The sequence below is a fragment of the Cibotium barometz genome, chromosome 21 (assembly GCF_041138505.1).
Source record: "Cibotium barometz isolate CiBa-2024 chromosome 21, ASM4113850v1, whole genome shotgun sequence".
Taxonomy (NCBI): Eukaryota; Viridiplantae; Streptophyta; class Polypodiopsida; order Cyatheales; family Cibotiaceae; genus Cibotium; species Cibotium barometz.
This window is the reverse complement of record NC_141066.1, coordinates 16308702-16324217: the sequence shown is the minus strand read 5'-3', so window position 1 is coordinate 16324217 and position 15516 is coordinate 16308702. Positions and strand designations below refer to the sequence as shown.

At 45.6% G+C, this 15516-nt stretch overlaps 1 protein-coding gene across 1 annotated transcript in view; it reads right to left on the bottom strand.

Annotated features, from left to right (window-relative positions):
* Window positions 1-1676: 1676 nt before the first annotated feature.
* The window catches only part of LOC147626908 (protein NRT1/ PTR FAMILY 8.1-like), a 31521-nt gene continuing 17681 nt past the window's right edge, over window positions 1677-15516 (bottom strand). Inside the window, exons 3-5 of the mRNA XM_086815459.1 lie at window positions 14657-14874; window positions 14008-14561; window positions 1677-2631 (exon numbers count right to left, since the gene is read on the bottom strand). Of these exons, the coding sequence (XP_086671585.1) occupies window positions 1788-2631; window positions 14008-14561; window positions 14657-14874 (1616 nt within the window). The 3' untranslated portion in view covers window positions 1677-1787. The remainder of the gene's footprint in view (window positions 2632-14007; window positions 14562-14656; window positions 14875-15516) is intronic.

The following is a 15516-nucleotide window of genomic DNA, read 5'->3' as shown; positions in this document are numbered from 1 at the left end:
CCGTTACATGTTTACTGCTGAACCCCCCAAGAGCTACCTTTGCAGTAGCACGTCTGACGCTGTGATGAACCTGACATCCCCAGGAGCTTGAAAATTACCCTTTATGTGAGGCTCTTTTGCAAAATGAACGCAGTGTCTTATGGTTACATGTTTACTGCTTAATCCCCAAGAAAGTTCGAAGTACTCTGAGAATTTTGAAGTGGCAGGGTGAGTCCAGAAAATAGATCTTTCTATCAGTAAAATATGTACAAATGCATGATAGCAGCCTTCTAAAGAGGAAAGGTGTGAGTGCTCCCTCCATGACTGGCTACTAGCAAAGGGCCTATAGTCCCAAGAGATGCCTCTGTCGCCACAGGTAAGGAAGGTTTGGGCTCCACCCTGGAGGCTCTCCCAACAGCCACGTAGGGGGTGAATGAGTAGTCTCCTTAGGAGGCCCTTTATGACCTTGCTGTACCGCGCGTGACAGATGTGACAGGTGGCATTGTTGCCATTAGCTCCCATCTCTGGTCTTCTGTGGATGTCAAATGGTTCCTTGGCGCTGGGGGAACTTGGGTGGTTATGATGGTGACACAGTAGTGCAACAGCCGTAGTGCTAATCCCATGCCTGCCTTGTAGTGTATTCTCCTTGTGCTTCGACATGCTTCCAGCCATCTCCATAGTAACGTTCTTGGGCTTAGCTACTCCATTTTGTTGTGGAGTGAGCCGTCTTCTGATGTCATTACGCTTGAGGAGTTCATCAAACATTCTGGACATATATTCACCACCATTATCAGTCAAGATTTTGATTTGCTTATTCCTCCTTTCTCCACCATAGATCTGGACTCCTGGAAACAGGAGAATACTTCTTTCTTTATGATCATAAACATACGCAGATCTTCCTTGATGATTGTCAATTTATGCAACAAAGTACATTGATCTACCCAAAGTCAATGTCTTTGCTGGGCCCCATGCATCTGAATGCACTAACTCAAGAACTTCATGAGCTCTGAAAGAACAACCTTTTGGAAAACCCACCCTGCCATGTCTCTCTAATATTCAAGCTACAAATTTGAGGGTTAAAGGCTGTTCAACCTTCTCGAATGATGGATGCTGTTGAGGATAACACCCCACAATCTACCAAGAAGAGGAAAAGTAGTGAGTTGTGGTATGAATCCCAGGTGTTCATTTTATTGGACCTTTTCACAAACAAGTGGATCTCAATCAATAGGGGTAACTGCAAGGCCAAATATTGGGTCACTGTTGCAAACGACTTGAATACTCGATGTGGCACCGAGTTCACCGATGGTCAATGCAAGAATAAGTGGACAGTATGAAGAAAATGTACTTGAAGGAGAAAGACCGTGAGTTGACTATGTGTGGGCAACCATCAAAGTGGGAAGCAGAAATACAAACACCACAGCTTGGTACAGTACACAGTGGTCCAGTCTCACACAGAAGTACAAACACCACAGCTTGGTACAGTACACAATGGTCCAGTCTCACACAGAAGTACAAACACTACAGCTTGGTACAGTACACTGTGGTCCAGCTATTTGAAGATCCAATCCCCATAGGCTTCTTACAATACCGAACCAGCATTTCTGATATCCCAGCTTCCACCCGATCTATTTACCAAAATTATCAGCAACCTGACAATGGCAGAGCCCAAAAAGCACAAGGAGCTACTCTTAACGTTGTAAAGAATATCTTCAATAAATATTATATGCAGCTGGATGTTATTGTGCAGTGGTCAACTGCATCATAAAATTCTTTGAATGATCAGTGAAGATTACTACAGTTATTTACAGTTACTTTCCTGTGCTGGCATTGCCATTCACTTTCTTGTACTTGTACCGATGTGCACAAACCAAGAAAACAATGAAATTCAAAAGGCTTAGCCCAGCCAACAGCCAGAAGAAGTAGTCAATGTGGCCAATGTTGAGATTATCTGGAATCCACCCAGGGTTCCCCCCTCTGGTGGTCAAGCTTGTCACAATAATTAGAATCAAAGAGCTCAAATAACTGCCTAGTGCAACCGTAGCAAGAGAGAGTGCACTACATAAGCTCCGTGTTGCATCTGGTGACTGGTCATAAAAGAATTCCAGCTGCCCAATATTGGTAAAAACCTCAGAAGCCCCCACCAAGAAATACTGAGGTATTTGCCAAAAAATGCTCATAGGGACGGGTGTGTCTGTGTTGTCAAGAAGGTCATTCTCTCTAGCTATCTCCAGGCGCTTCATCTCAACAAGGGCAGCTGCCACCATGGACATCATAGAGATGATCAACCCAATGCCCATCCGCTGGACCTGAGTAAAGCCCTGATGATGCCCCGTAAACCTCCGTGCAAAAGGTACGATGAAGAAGTCATAAATGGGAACCCATACTATCACACTCAATGTATCAAATATTGATAGAGCTGCCGGTGGGATGTCAAAGTGAGGACCCATTGATGTGTCCATAGTACTTCCTTGCTCAACAAAAAGCGTCGACATCTGTGCGTATACTGCTGCAAAAACTATCGTTGTGGCCCATATGGGAAGCATGCTCAAAATCAATTTGAGCTCCTCTACTTGTGTCACAGTGCATAGCTGCCATGCGCTCAAGGCACCCGGAGCTTCATCCTCTGTTACAATTGCAGCCTTGTCAAGACACCTACAATGAACAGAAAGCTTATCATATCTCCATGTTCATAACTCATCAATAAGCTTGCATGCAAACCACAAAATTTTAGCCATACCTCTTAAAAAGTGACAGAACTAGATCTTCCATTGTCTCTAGATGTAGCCATCCGAAAAGAGAGCCATACAATTTCTTGTTCATTAGGTGTACCATAAACAATTGTGTTGCTTGACCTAAGGTTATTTGTAATAATACTATATACCTAGATGAATCCAGGAACATGCCCATATTCACCTTTTAGGAACGTGCATGTTATATACTCATGGTAGTCAACCCACAAAACTATATAACGATCGACTCCATTATGCATAGTATGGACTAGATACTACGACATCCCCACTAACGTCATCAGTGCCCAATAGTGGGTGTAGAACTCTGTATCAAGATATGAAAGAGTGCATAGAGCAGAAGCAAAAGAGCACTAGAGTGTGCTGAATAGAGAGTGCAAGAGAGAGAGAGATATGGATCAACTATGCTGAATATACTGAAGTGGTACAGTCCCAAGCAAGAGACACAAGCAGTCTCATAAGTGAGGGAGCAAAAGATAAACAAGGCAAGATGAAAAAGTGAGAGGCCAGCCCACCTATTTATAGGTGGGGAGAGCTGGCCGACTAGAGCTGCATATGCTGGCCGACTAGGAAAAAAACCTCCAAGCTGGGAAAAATCCCAGTAAAATATATAAAATAGGGGTGGCCAGCCCACAATCAAGGGCCATGCAAAAGGGACTAAAAGGACACCAAAAATGGGCAGAAACTAGAAACTAGAGATGAATGTGCTAACACCCCCTCTGCGCACCAGATGCTGAACAAACTCCGAGAAGCTGAAGATGAGGAGCCAAGGAAGCCTGAGAAATCGGCTTGGTGAACAAATCTGGAGCATTCTCCGCCGAAGGACAATACTCCAAACGCAAATCTCCAGCAAGAACCCGTTCACGAACATAGTGATAGTGTATCTCAATGTGTTTCGTACGAGCATGAAACACAGGGTTCTTGACAATGGCGATGCAACTCTGACTGTCACACCAAAGAAGAGTAGATCCGGTAGGAGGACAGCCAAGCTCCTCCAAAAATCTCCACAACCAAATCGCCTCACATGCAGCATAACAAACCGCACGATACTCCACCTCTGTAGAGGAAAGCGCCACAATAGGCTGCTTTTTACTGCTCCATGAAATAGCTCCAGATTCGAGTGTAAAAACACAACCAGTGGTTTTGGTCGAACGCCGAGTATCTGGATCTCCAGCCCAATCTGAATTAGACCATCCAACAAGAGTGCATCCTTGGCCATAGAAGATGCCAAAGTCTAGAGTGCCACGCAAGTACCAAAGAACTCTGAGAGCACACCGCCAATGCTGCTGACGGGGTTTGGATGAGAAAGAACTCAATAAACTGACTATGAAACATATGTCCAATCGGGAGTAGGTCAACCAAACCAAACAACCGACAAGAACCCGATACTGTCCCTGATCAATCCCTAGAGAAGCATCAAGTAGAGAAAGCTTCTCACTAGTATCCATAGGAGAAGATACTGGTCTGCATCCAGTCATCTGAAATCTGTCAAGAATCTCCCGTGTGTACTTCTGCTGAGAGAAGAAAATGCCCTTCGAGGTCTACCAAATCTCAAAGCCAAGAAAATAATGCAAAAAGCCAAGATCCATCATCTCAAACTCTGTCTCCAAAGCATCCATGACTGAACGGATCCTCACAGAATAAGAACCTGTAAAGATGATCATGGTCATCAACATCAACCACAATGATAACAATCAATTTGAAGATCCAACACACACCAATCACCTTACGCTGCAATGGCCTAGGCACCAAAATCCAAGTGCCATTCCGTTCGATAGCACCCAACTTTGCCTGCATAGCACGACGCCAAGGCTCATGTGAAAGAGCCTCATCCACAGAAGTGGGATCAAAAGGACCACAAATGATAGAGGACATACGAGCTAGTTAACGAACATGTTGCCCTCATGAATTTGTTTCCCTGTAACTCTGGAAGATAACCGGAGAGAACCAAGCGAAGGAGCAAAAGGAAGCTCACGTAACCCAGAATCACGAACTATCTGATAGTACAATCCAGGCACAGATCTGCTCGAACTTGCTAGAGGGATAAGGAGACTAGTAGCATCTTGGCTCAGGGAGTCCAAGATAGTGGTATGTACAAGTTGACCGCTCTGCTTTCTTCTGGTGCTTCTTCTGCTCTTTGGCATACTCGGTTTGGCCATTTGAGCTATCAGCTTCTACAGCGAGCTTCGAAGGATGGGTTGGTTGAGGGTTTACCGACCATCAAGGCTCCATCTTCTACTTGTTCCTCTTGTTTACAAGGGAAGCAACACCGAGCCGCCTTTCCGAAGGAGGCGACACACCAATCTTCGACATCACTTGCTCTTGTTCATGTAGACTTACGTGGTCCTATGAGTACCACGTCTTTGAGTAAGGTGTTGTACATGCTCGTGATGGTGGATGACTTCTCTAGATATACTTGGGTTTTCTTTCTGAAGACCAAGGATGAGGCTTTTCAGCACTTTTGTGATTGGAGAGTTGAGGTGGAAAAAGACACCGGTCGCTCGGTCAAGGCTCTCAAGACCGACGGAGGGGGTGAGTTTACATCCCAAGAGTTTCAGCAATATTGCAGGACCCATGGCATTCGGAGACAGCTTACTACAGCATATACTCCATCACAAAATGGAGTTGCAGAGAGAAAGAATAGGACCATTATGGAGATGGCCCGTGCTATGCTTGAGCATTCTTCATTACCTCGACGTTTCTGGGTTGAGGCAGCTTCCACTGCTGTCTACATTCAAAACAAGTCTCCTACTGCTGCTCTTCGAGATAAAACTCCATTTGAGGCTTTCCATGGTGAGAAGCCCTCCGTTGTTCATTTCCGAATATTTGGTTGTTCGGCGTATGTTCATGTGCCTAAGGAGGATCGCTCCAAGTTGGACTCGAAGTCTCAGCGCATGACTTTTCTCGAATACAACAGTGTCCAAGCCATATCGTCTTTATGATCCTCAGGCCGGCTAAGTTGTTGTGACCCGTGATGTGGTGTTCGACGAGACTCCTACATCTTCAGAGAGGGGTGGTGAGCTTCTTCTTCCTCGACCTCCGCCTCCTCCTCCTCCCTCTTCTTCTGTTACACCTCCAGCTGTGGATTCTCTTGACTTGGCACTTAGGGCATTTTATAACATAATTCTGGACATCCTTCTTTAAACCTGCCCAATAAAACTGTCTTTTAACAAGTGCATAGGTGATGGATAAGCATCCTAGCTAATTTTGGTGTTTTTACTGCTTTTTTAGTTAGTATAAATTGTACCAACTTGGTTAGCCTATCCACTACTACCCACACTGAATCATGCCCTCTACTTGTTCGGGATAGTCCCACTATGAAATCCATAGAAATACTTTCTCACTTACCCTCATGTATTTGTAGTGGTTGTAATATTCCACGTACTTTTAGGTGCTCAGCTTTATTGACTTGGCACTTAGGATATTTTATAACATAATTCTCGACATCCTTCCTTAAACCTGCCCAATAAAACTGTCTTTTAACAAGTGCATAGGTCTTAGAAATTCCCAAGTGTCCCACACTTGGATTGTCATAACATTGTAATAAAATATTCTCACAAATATTTTTTTCTTTGGGTACACAAATGCAACCTTTAGATAACAAATACCCATTATCGATGAAAAAAAATTTCCAACAATCTTTTTCACTCATTGACCCTTCTTTAAATAATTCCTTTGAACCACTATCTTTTTTAAGTGATACCCTTTTATCACTAGCAGCTACTCTCTATTTAAGAGTTATCTTTTTTAATCAAGTAATTCCAAACTACTTGATAGCTAGGGTCATTAGCACATTTTCCTTTTAAGTGAGTCAACAGCTCACTTTCTAGTTAAGTAAAACTCAACTCATTTATCATGGGTACTCAACTTAGAGCATCTGCCATGACATTAAATTTTCCTTTTCTATATCTGATTTGAAAATCAAACTCTTATAGGATTTCAGCCCATCTAGCCTTCCTACCTTTAACTCCTTTTGAGTACTTAACCATTTAAGACTTGCATTGTCAGACAATGCTTCAAAATTGGCACCATGCAAATAATAGAAGGATCTTTTTCCCAGGAAAAAAATGACTCGTAAACTTGGCATCACGATCTAATACAATGGTCCTAGGTATGCCAAAAATTGGATACCAATGCCGGATAAACAACTTTGCAAAACATCTTCAGTAGTAACATTAGCCCTATAAGAAATAAGCATAACAAACTTGCTAAAACGATCAACAACCGTCAAACATTGCATGTTATGCTTACCTCGACTGGAAGGCAAATATGTCACAAAATCCATAGAGATATCTTGGCAAGGGCCATCAGGAATTGGCAATGGTTGTAACAAACCCGCTTTCTTCCCATGCGACGATTTCACCTTTTAACAAATTGGACAATGTTCTACATATGTGAACGCATCTTGCCTCATTCTATTGCCTCTCGATTTTCTCTAACATTGAGTTCATGCCCCTATGTCCACCAGTGATGGGATTATGGAAGTCATGGAGAATAGTTTCTCTAAACTACATCAAGACACAGAGTCGACTTTTGTAGAAAGCTAACCATCCCATATCAAGAAATGGCATCCAATGCCTCTTCCCAGTAGTGAATACCAAATTCATTGAAATCCGCGTACTTTTGCTTCACCTCATCTAGTACTGTTACCAGCGAGCTCCATCCGTGCGGATTGGATGTAGGAAATAACTCCTCTCTCGCTTAATGCATCGTCCACTGGGTTGGCCTTGCCTAGAAGATACTCAATAATGCCACCGAATTACTCGAAGATCTCACTCCTGCGGTGCTGCCGATCACTCCATTGCGCACTTGGCATCGTCTAAAGCCAACACAAAGCCCAATGATCACTGTGAACCTCAAAATCGCGTCCATATAGGAAATGTTTCCAATGCTTCAGGGTCTGGATTACAACAAGGAGTTTCTGATCATAGACAAATTAATTCCTCTCGGGGGGAGGGGGGAATGGGACCTTGGCTGTTGTTACACAACACTATAAGCTCATAGACAATTGTTTAACTTCCCTCATCTTTTTCAAAAAAAGGCAGGATTAATTAGAAAAGGAGAATCCGAGATACATGGGCCACGTGTCCATCATGCAGTGGACACGTGGCCAGAGGCAATGGCCAAAACGTGACTTCGCATGTGCTTAGACTTAAATACTTGTGTGAACAAAGATGCTTTTGCATGGTGTGAGGTGAAAAAAAGAAAGAAAACCCTGCCTCTATAGCCCTTCCACCTCGCAAACTTGGAATACACACACGAACGGGGGCACCACCAGCCACCAGCTGGAACACTCTCTCACACTTCACCACCCAACCCACGCCAGACAGACAGCAAAAACAGGGACACCATAGACCCAAGCAAACATCCAGTAATTTATACCCAGTTACAACATTTCATACAAGCTTCTCTCGACACAGAAGCCTTACTCACACACCATACAAACACTCAGGCCTGAAAGTGCCGAGGATACACCACATCCCCAATCACCACGAACCACTGGTCTGCCTGCTGTACCAATCACATCAGAATGAACCCGGCCACTCTCACTTCAGAAGGCGCCCACACCAGCTAACCCTCAAGTCTCTGCAGCCCATCACTTCTGTATGTGTCGTCAGCAGCAGCTCGACCACCATCTCTCTCTCTCTCTCTCTCTGTGCTGATCCTCTGTCAGCCTCACCCTTGAACACTTCTCTGCAGCTTATCTGCAGTGCTACCGGCCCACCACCAAGCAGCAACACCTGTCCATATCTCTTCTTCACTCGGCACCCTGCTCTGTCTTCTGTCGGCTTCACCTACGCGGCCCTCTCTGCTAACCACCCCAAGGCGGCTCCTCTGCTTCTTTTCTTACGCGTGCCCTCCACGCTCACGCCTTACGCTTCAGTCTTGCCTTGCACCTTGACGCCCTGGCGGCCTTCCAGTTCCTCTTCGCCAGCCGCTCTGCCCCGCTGTTCCAGTCCTTCACATCCCGCTTCTCTGGCGGACCAAACAGAACCCAGGCGGCTCCTCTGCCACCAGCGCTTGCGCCCAGCAGCTCTTTACACGAGAGGACCCCCCGTTTATCTTCGCCAGTCACTCCAGCAGCTTGTCCACTGGCTTCCACACGGCCCACACGGCGAGAACTCTTCACTGCTTTCCCCGCTCACCTTGTCTCTATCCGCGGCTACGCCTGAGAGCCTCCAACAAAACAAGGCGGCCTCTCTCCTTTTCTTCTGCACGCTGCCAGCTCGCCACCTTCGCCAAGCTTCTAAGACCCGCTGGCAGCCACCTAAAGCTCCCAAGTGGCCTTTGCACAAATTGGCCACGTTTACTATCATATTTCATTTTTTTATTTCCTCTAATGCCTAAGAGATGGCCACTATATGCTTCTTTTCACACCATGTCAAGGCACATTGGCCACATCATCAATTGCGCCCCCAATCTCCACATACTTCAAATAAACCTCGATGCCCACTTTGCGTCTCACGCTTATCACCACCACTTCAAGGGTCTTTTCCTCTCGCCTAGCAGCTGCCCTACATGCCCACTCATTTAAAGGGACGCGTACATATACGTGCCATTGAGGAGCTGAAATCACCTCAGAAGACCTCGTTCCAGACAAGCTTGCACAAACCTCAAATCAAATCCATCCACACTGAACACCTGGCAACGCCCTTCATAGCAAAACCCTTCACACAAGCCATGCATCCATATATACACGAGCCCAAAATGCCTTTCAGAAAAACGCCTGACATACTTTGCCAAACCCCCAATCTGCTAGAGCATTCATGCTCAGCAGCAAAAACACAAAGCCCAGTAGCTATCCACCAGGATCAAAAGGAAACAAGAACTCACCATCCCATTCCCCAGCATCTGTAAAACACAATGGCTGCATCACTGCATACCAAACATCAACCATATGCATCACAAAATCATCTCTATCCATCATCTGATCAGCATTCACAAAGTCTGACCACACAGCATCATCCTCAAGCCTTTGCTCTTCACCCACAACCAACCTCGTCTTAAAAACCTGTGTCATTGCAGCATTTAGCATCCTATTCATTATTACCAGTGAAGGCCAGGTTCCAGTATCTTGACCTTTATCCACACAAAAATCCAAATCCTTTCCAACAGCAGTATCCACCAGCACTTCCAGCTCTTGTAAAACAGGCATCTCCTCACAACCATACAGCTCAGCTGGCTCAGAACCCTTGTCCTCCATGCACTTTACCTTTAGCATCTCAGTAATCCGCAAAGAAGCCTTAGCTACACTCTCAATCATATCTGCATCCATCTCCACCTTTGGCTCCTGTTCATCAAGGCTAGCAACTTCCCAGATATCATCCTTAAGCACAACACTCTCCTCACAACGCTCTTCATCAGCCAAATCTTCATGCATACCCTTTTGAGTGCTGCCAACCCCCCTGGTATCATCGTCCAAAGACTCCCCAGCACCTAATGCATCCAATGGAAAAACATCCACATCATCCATCGCAGGTACCAGACCACCATCAAGCTGTCCAAGAAAATCCAGGATAATAGGATCTTCCTCCATGCTCTCCACATCCGCATCACAAACCATCTTCACTTCATCAGAAGTCTCTACCCCATCCTCCTCCCTTGTAGAATCTGACAAAGAATCATCCTCAAAGCATTCTGTATCCAGCTCCTCTTCCTTCTTATCATCAGCCAATCCCAAGGCATCATCCTCTTTACTTCCCTGTGCATGCATATCATCCAGATCCGAATGATCTTCAGTAGGACCTTCCAAATCACTGTCCTGCACAGCTACGACCTCCAAATCCAAAGAAAAATCCACTGGCAACTTCTCATCTTCACTTTGTTCCTTCACCTGCTTCTCATTCACCTTTATTTCGTCCACCTGCACATGCTTCTCATCCACTTGTACCTGCTTTAAAAACTTTGGAAAAAAATCAAAAGGCATATAGAACATCCCCCTTTGTACCTGTACTGGCCTTTGAGGCTCCTGTCTGATCAAACCTTGCATAGGACTCTTATCCACCTCAACCAAATTTACCTGCTTATCCCTTGCAGATACAATACCTTCATACGGATAAATACCCATCTCCATCTGCTTCAAAATCTTGCCTTCCTTTTCCCTAGCAACCCTAACTGCATCATCAAATGACCTGAGATTCTTCAACTCAACCCTGACCTTCAAATGAGGTAGCAAACCATCAATAAACAAGCTCTTCTTCAGAAACATAGGAGGAACTTCCTGCTTCAATGTCATACACCACTTACTCCACAAACATGAAAATACCTTCACAAAATCGTCCAGTGATTGCCCATGGACCTGCTTCAAGATGCTCAACTCCTGCCAAATCACACTAGAATCCTCCACTTGCTGGAAACGCTCCAAAAGGCCTTCTTTCAACCTGTCTAAGGTCAGAACACCAGCATTCTGTGCTTCAAAATCTTTCAGCCAGCTTCGGGCATCTCCCTTCAAGAAAATCTTTATCAGCCTCAGAACCTGCTCTTCATCTGTCACATGATTGCTAATGCATGCCAACTCCATCTGCTCCAAAAAGTCAACCACATCTTCACCCTTCCTGCCATGAAACTCTGGATAAGACCACATCATGACAATCTATACCAATCCCTGAGCTCTCCTCAGTGAAACATACGCCCTTCTAGGCAAAGAACAACGCCAGAGCTATCCTCAGTGGGGGGACCAGAAGGATGTGAGGTGAAAAAAAGAAAGAAAACCCTGCCTCTATAGCCCTTCCACCTCGCAAACTTGGAATACACACACGAACGGGGGCACCACCAGCCACCGGCTGGAACACTCTCTCACACTTCACCACCCAACCCACGCCAAACAGACAGCAAAAACAGGGACACCATAGACCCAAGCAAACATCCAGTAATTTATACCCAGTTACAACATTTCATACAAGCTTCTCTCGACACAGAAGCCTTACTCACACACCATACAAACACTCAGGCCTGAAAGTGCCGAGGATACACCACATCCCCAATCACCACGAACCACTGGCCTGCCTGCTGTACCAATCACATCAGAATGAACCCGGCCACTCTCACTTCAGAAGGCGCCCACACCAGCTAACCCTCAAGTCTCTGCAGCCCATCACTTCTGTATGTGTCGTCAGCAGCAGCTCGACCACCATCTCTCTCTCTCTCTCTCTCTCTGTGCTGATCCTCTGTCAGCCTCACCCTTGAACACTTCTCTGCAGCTTATCTGCAGTGCTACCGGCCCACCACCAAGCAGCAACACCTGTCCATATCTCTTCTTCACTCGGCACCCTGCTCTGTCTTCTGTCGGCTTCACCTACGCGGCCCTCTCTGCTAACCACCCCAAGGCGGCTCCTCTGCTTCTTTTCTTACGCGTGCCCTCCACGCTCACGCCTTACGCTTCAGTCTTGCCTTGCACCTTGACGCCCTGGCGGCCTTCCAGTTCCTCTTCGCCAGCCGCTCTGCCCCGCTGTTCCAGTCCTTTACATCCCGCTTCTCTGGCGGACCAAACAGAACCCAGGCGGCTCCTCTGCCACTAGCGCTTGCGCCCAGCAGCTCTTTACATGGGAGGACCCCCCGTTTATCTTCGCCAGTCACTCCAGCAGCTTGTCCACTGGCTTCCACACGGCCCACACGGCGAGAACTCTTCGCTACTTTCCCCGCTCACCTTGTCTCTATCCGCGGCTACGCTTGAGAGCCTCCAACAAAACAAGGCGGCCTCTCTCCTTTTCTTCTGCACGCTGCCAGCTCGCCACCTTCGCCAAGCTTCTAAGACCCGCTTGCAGCCACCTAAAGCTCCCAAGTGGCCTTTGCACAAAATGGCCACGTTTACTATCATATTTCATTTTTTTATTTCCTCTAATGCCTAAGAGATGGCCACTATATGCTTCTTTTCACACCATGTCAAGGCACATTGGCCACATCATCAATTGCGCCCCCAATCTCCACATACTTCAAATACAACCTCGATGCCCACTTTGCGTCTCACGCTTATCACCACCACTTCAAGGGTCTTTTCCTCTCGCCCAGCAGCTGCCCTACATGCCACTCATTTAAAGGGACGCGTACATATACGTGCCATTGAGGAGCTGAAATCACCTCAGAAGACCTCGTTCCAGACAAGCTTGCACAAACCTCAAATCAAATCCATCCACACTGAACACCTGGCAACGCCCTTCATAGCAAAACCCTTCACACAAGCCATGCATCCATATATACACGAGCCCAAAATGCCTTTCAGAAAAACGCCTGACACATGGCTTACCTAACACTAGAGAAGCCATTGAGACATTTGCATCCCAAGTTCCAACTTGCCAGCCAAGGCTTTCAACACCATTGAGAATAGCGTTCAAAAGTGCTGGTAAGCAAGTTGGTTAAGGCCACATTGGTTACAAAAGAAACAAGCATCCAAGGAAGGGGCAACCAGTCCCCAACGAGCCCCTGTAGCTCAAACCTGTGAATCAAACCAAGCGTTAGCAAGGACCAATAAGGGGGGACCTAGCAGCTCACCACACAGCCATAGATCCAAGTCCATGGATCTCCCTCTGATCTTGAAGCTATCCAAGCACCCCGCCCTCTCCTGACCACAACCTTGCATCCTATACCACAGGGTCCACCAATCTAGGTATTTGGCTGGACTAGGCATATTCCTGCTCTAGGTTTCAGTGTTTCAACGAATCCTCCTGTGAGAACCCCACAAATGAGCTTTCAACTCATAGTTATAGACCCACTAATGGTGTCACTTACTTATGGGCACTCCACACTAGTCATAACTAAAAAGTCACTTTAGACCACTTATTATTATAATAATAAGTCATCATATTGCCAGCACCTGTTATGACCTGGTTCATGACAACAAGTGCAACATCACCTTGGATTAAGGAAATAAAGTGCCAGCTAGCAAGAAGAGATCATAAACATTGTTTTTGAGGGGCTAAGTGCAGCCAATAGCCTTTACTCTAGCATCTTATACCACCTCGGATCACTGCTTCAGCTCTCAAGTTGTAAACTGTCCCCAAGGCAACAGATGAATAATGTTGATTGTTTGTATGCCATGTTGCCTTCCAAAGCATTGAGCGTTGTATTCTGAACACAACCACTAAGTATTCTCTAAATTCTTTTAAAAAACCCTTAACCAGCCCCTTCTCTATGTGTCCTACTCAGACCAATTCAAGATGCACATGCCATCCATCTTCCATGACAATACACGCCACAAAGGAAAACAAGAAAAGAAAGCATTTCAAAATTTGCCCTAGACTAGAGCATGTAAAGAAGATGAGCAAGGTGCCCGGCCAGTACTCACATAAGCGCATCAGTGTGTTCCAACTTTCGACTCCCTGTAATGGAAGACTCTTCCGTCTCATGCAGTTTACTTGAATTCAATGAAACTCTCTCCTTGCGTTTTCGAAAGGCTGCAACACAGACTTGTAGCATGCGAGTCAACGGGCTGCCACCAGCCTTCTGATGTCGGTATAGAGGGGACCCGAACACAAAACTACAGACGGCGAGCCCCATGGCAGCAGCAGGAATCCCAAAACCCCATGCCCAGCTGTAGTTATCTTGGATATAAACGAGAACGCTGCTTGAGACAAGAGCTCCAATGTTGATGGAGAAATAGAACCAGTTGAAGAATGAGCTCATCTTCTTGCCCTCGGTTGCATCGTTGTTATCGAACTGATCCGCTCCAAATGATGACACACATGGTTTTATGCCTCCAGTGCCCAGTGCTATAAGATATAGTGCAATATAAAATACAGATAGCTGACCCGCCGTAGCTTTGCAACCAGAAGTATCAGACGAACAGCTTGACGGCTTGAGTGTGGGGATGGCTGCTGATAGAGTCAGAAGTGTCATACCCTGCAGCATAACAGGAAGATTTTGCATTAATTTCAAATCAAATAGTACTTAAGAGGGCAAGGTTTGAGAAATTAATTAAAGCCTGTAGAGTTTACCATAAAGTAGATGAGTGAAAAACTTGCTATTGTCCAATATCGACCCCAGTATGCATCAGCGAGAAATGCCCCAATAAAGGGCGTGACGTAGCAAGTGCCCACCCAATTGTTAACAGTAGTTGCAGCTGTGGCATTGCCTTGATTTAACACCGTTGTCAAGTATGTAACCAAGTTGGTGTTTATCCCATAGTATGCCAGTCTTTCACAGCATTCATTTGCTGATTAAGTGTACCACAAACAGATTTCATCAATCAAAGTTTCTAGAAGAGACTTTTTTTAAAAACATGGCATAACATCTGAATACATAATTAATAAGAATTTGACATGTTGATCAACCAGCGCAGACTCAAACAAAAAATTTCATGTGTGCGCGCACGCACGTGTGTGTGTGTTATAATGGGGTGTGTGTGTTGGGGAGAGAGAGAGAGAGAGAGAGAGACACAGAGAGAGAGAGAGAGAGAGAGAGAGAGAGAGAGAGAGAGATTAAATGTCTTCAAAAGACCCAAACAAAGTGTTACAATAGTTCCATGAGAGAACTAAATCATGGAAAAGAACAACTAGCTATATGTACAATGATGATGCCAATAGGCATATCTAGATACATGAGTGTGTGTGTATAGCCTACTGAAAGAGTGCACAGAGCGGAAGCAAAGTGGCACTAGAATGTGCTGAACAGAGAGTGCAAGAGAGAGAGAGAGATATGGAGAGAACTATGCTGAATATACTGAAGCAAAACAGTCCCAAGCAAGAGACACAGATAGTCTCAGAAGTGAGGGAGCAAAATATGTACAAGACTGAATGAGAAAAGAGAGGCCAGCACCCACTATTTATAGTAGGGGAAGGCTGGCCGACTAGAGCTG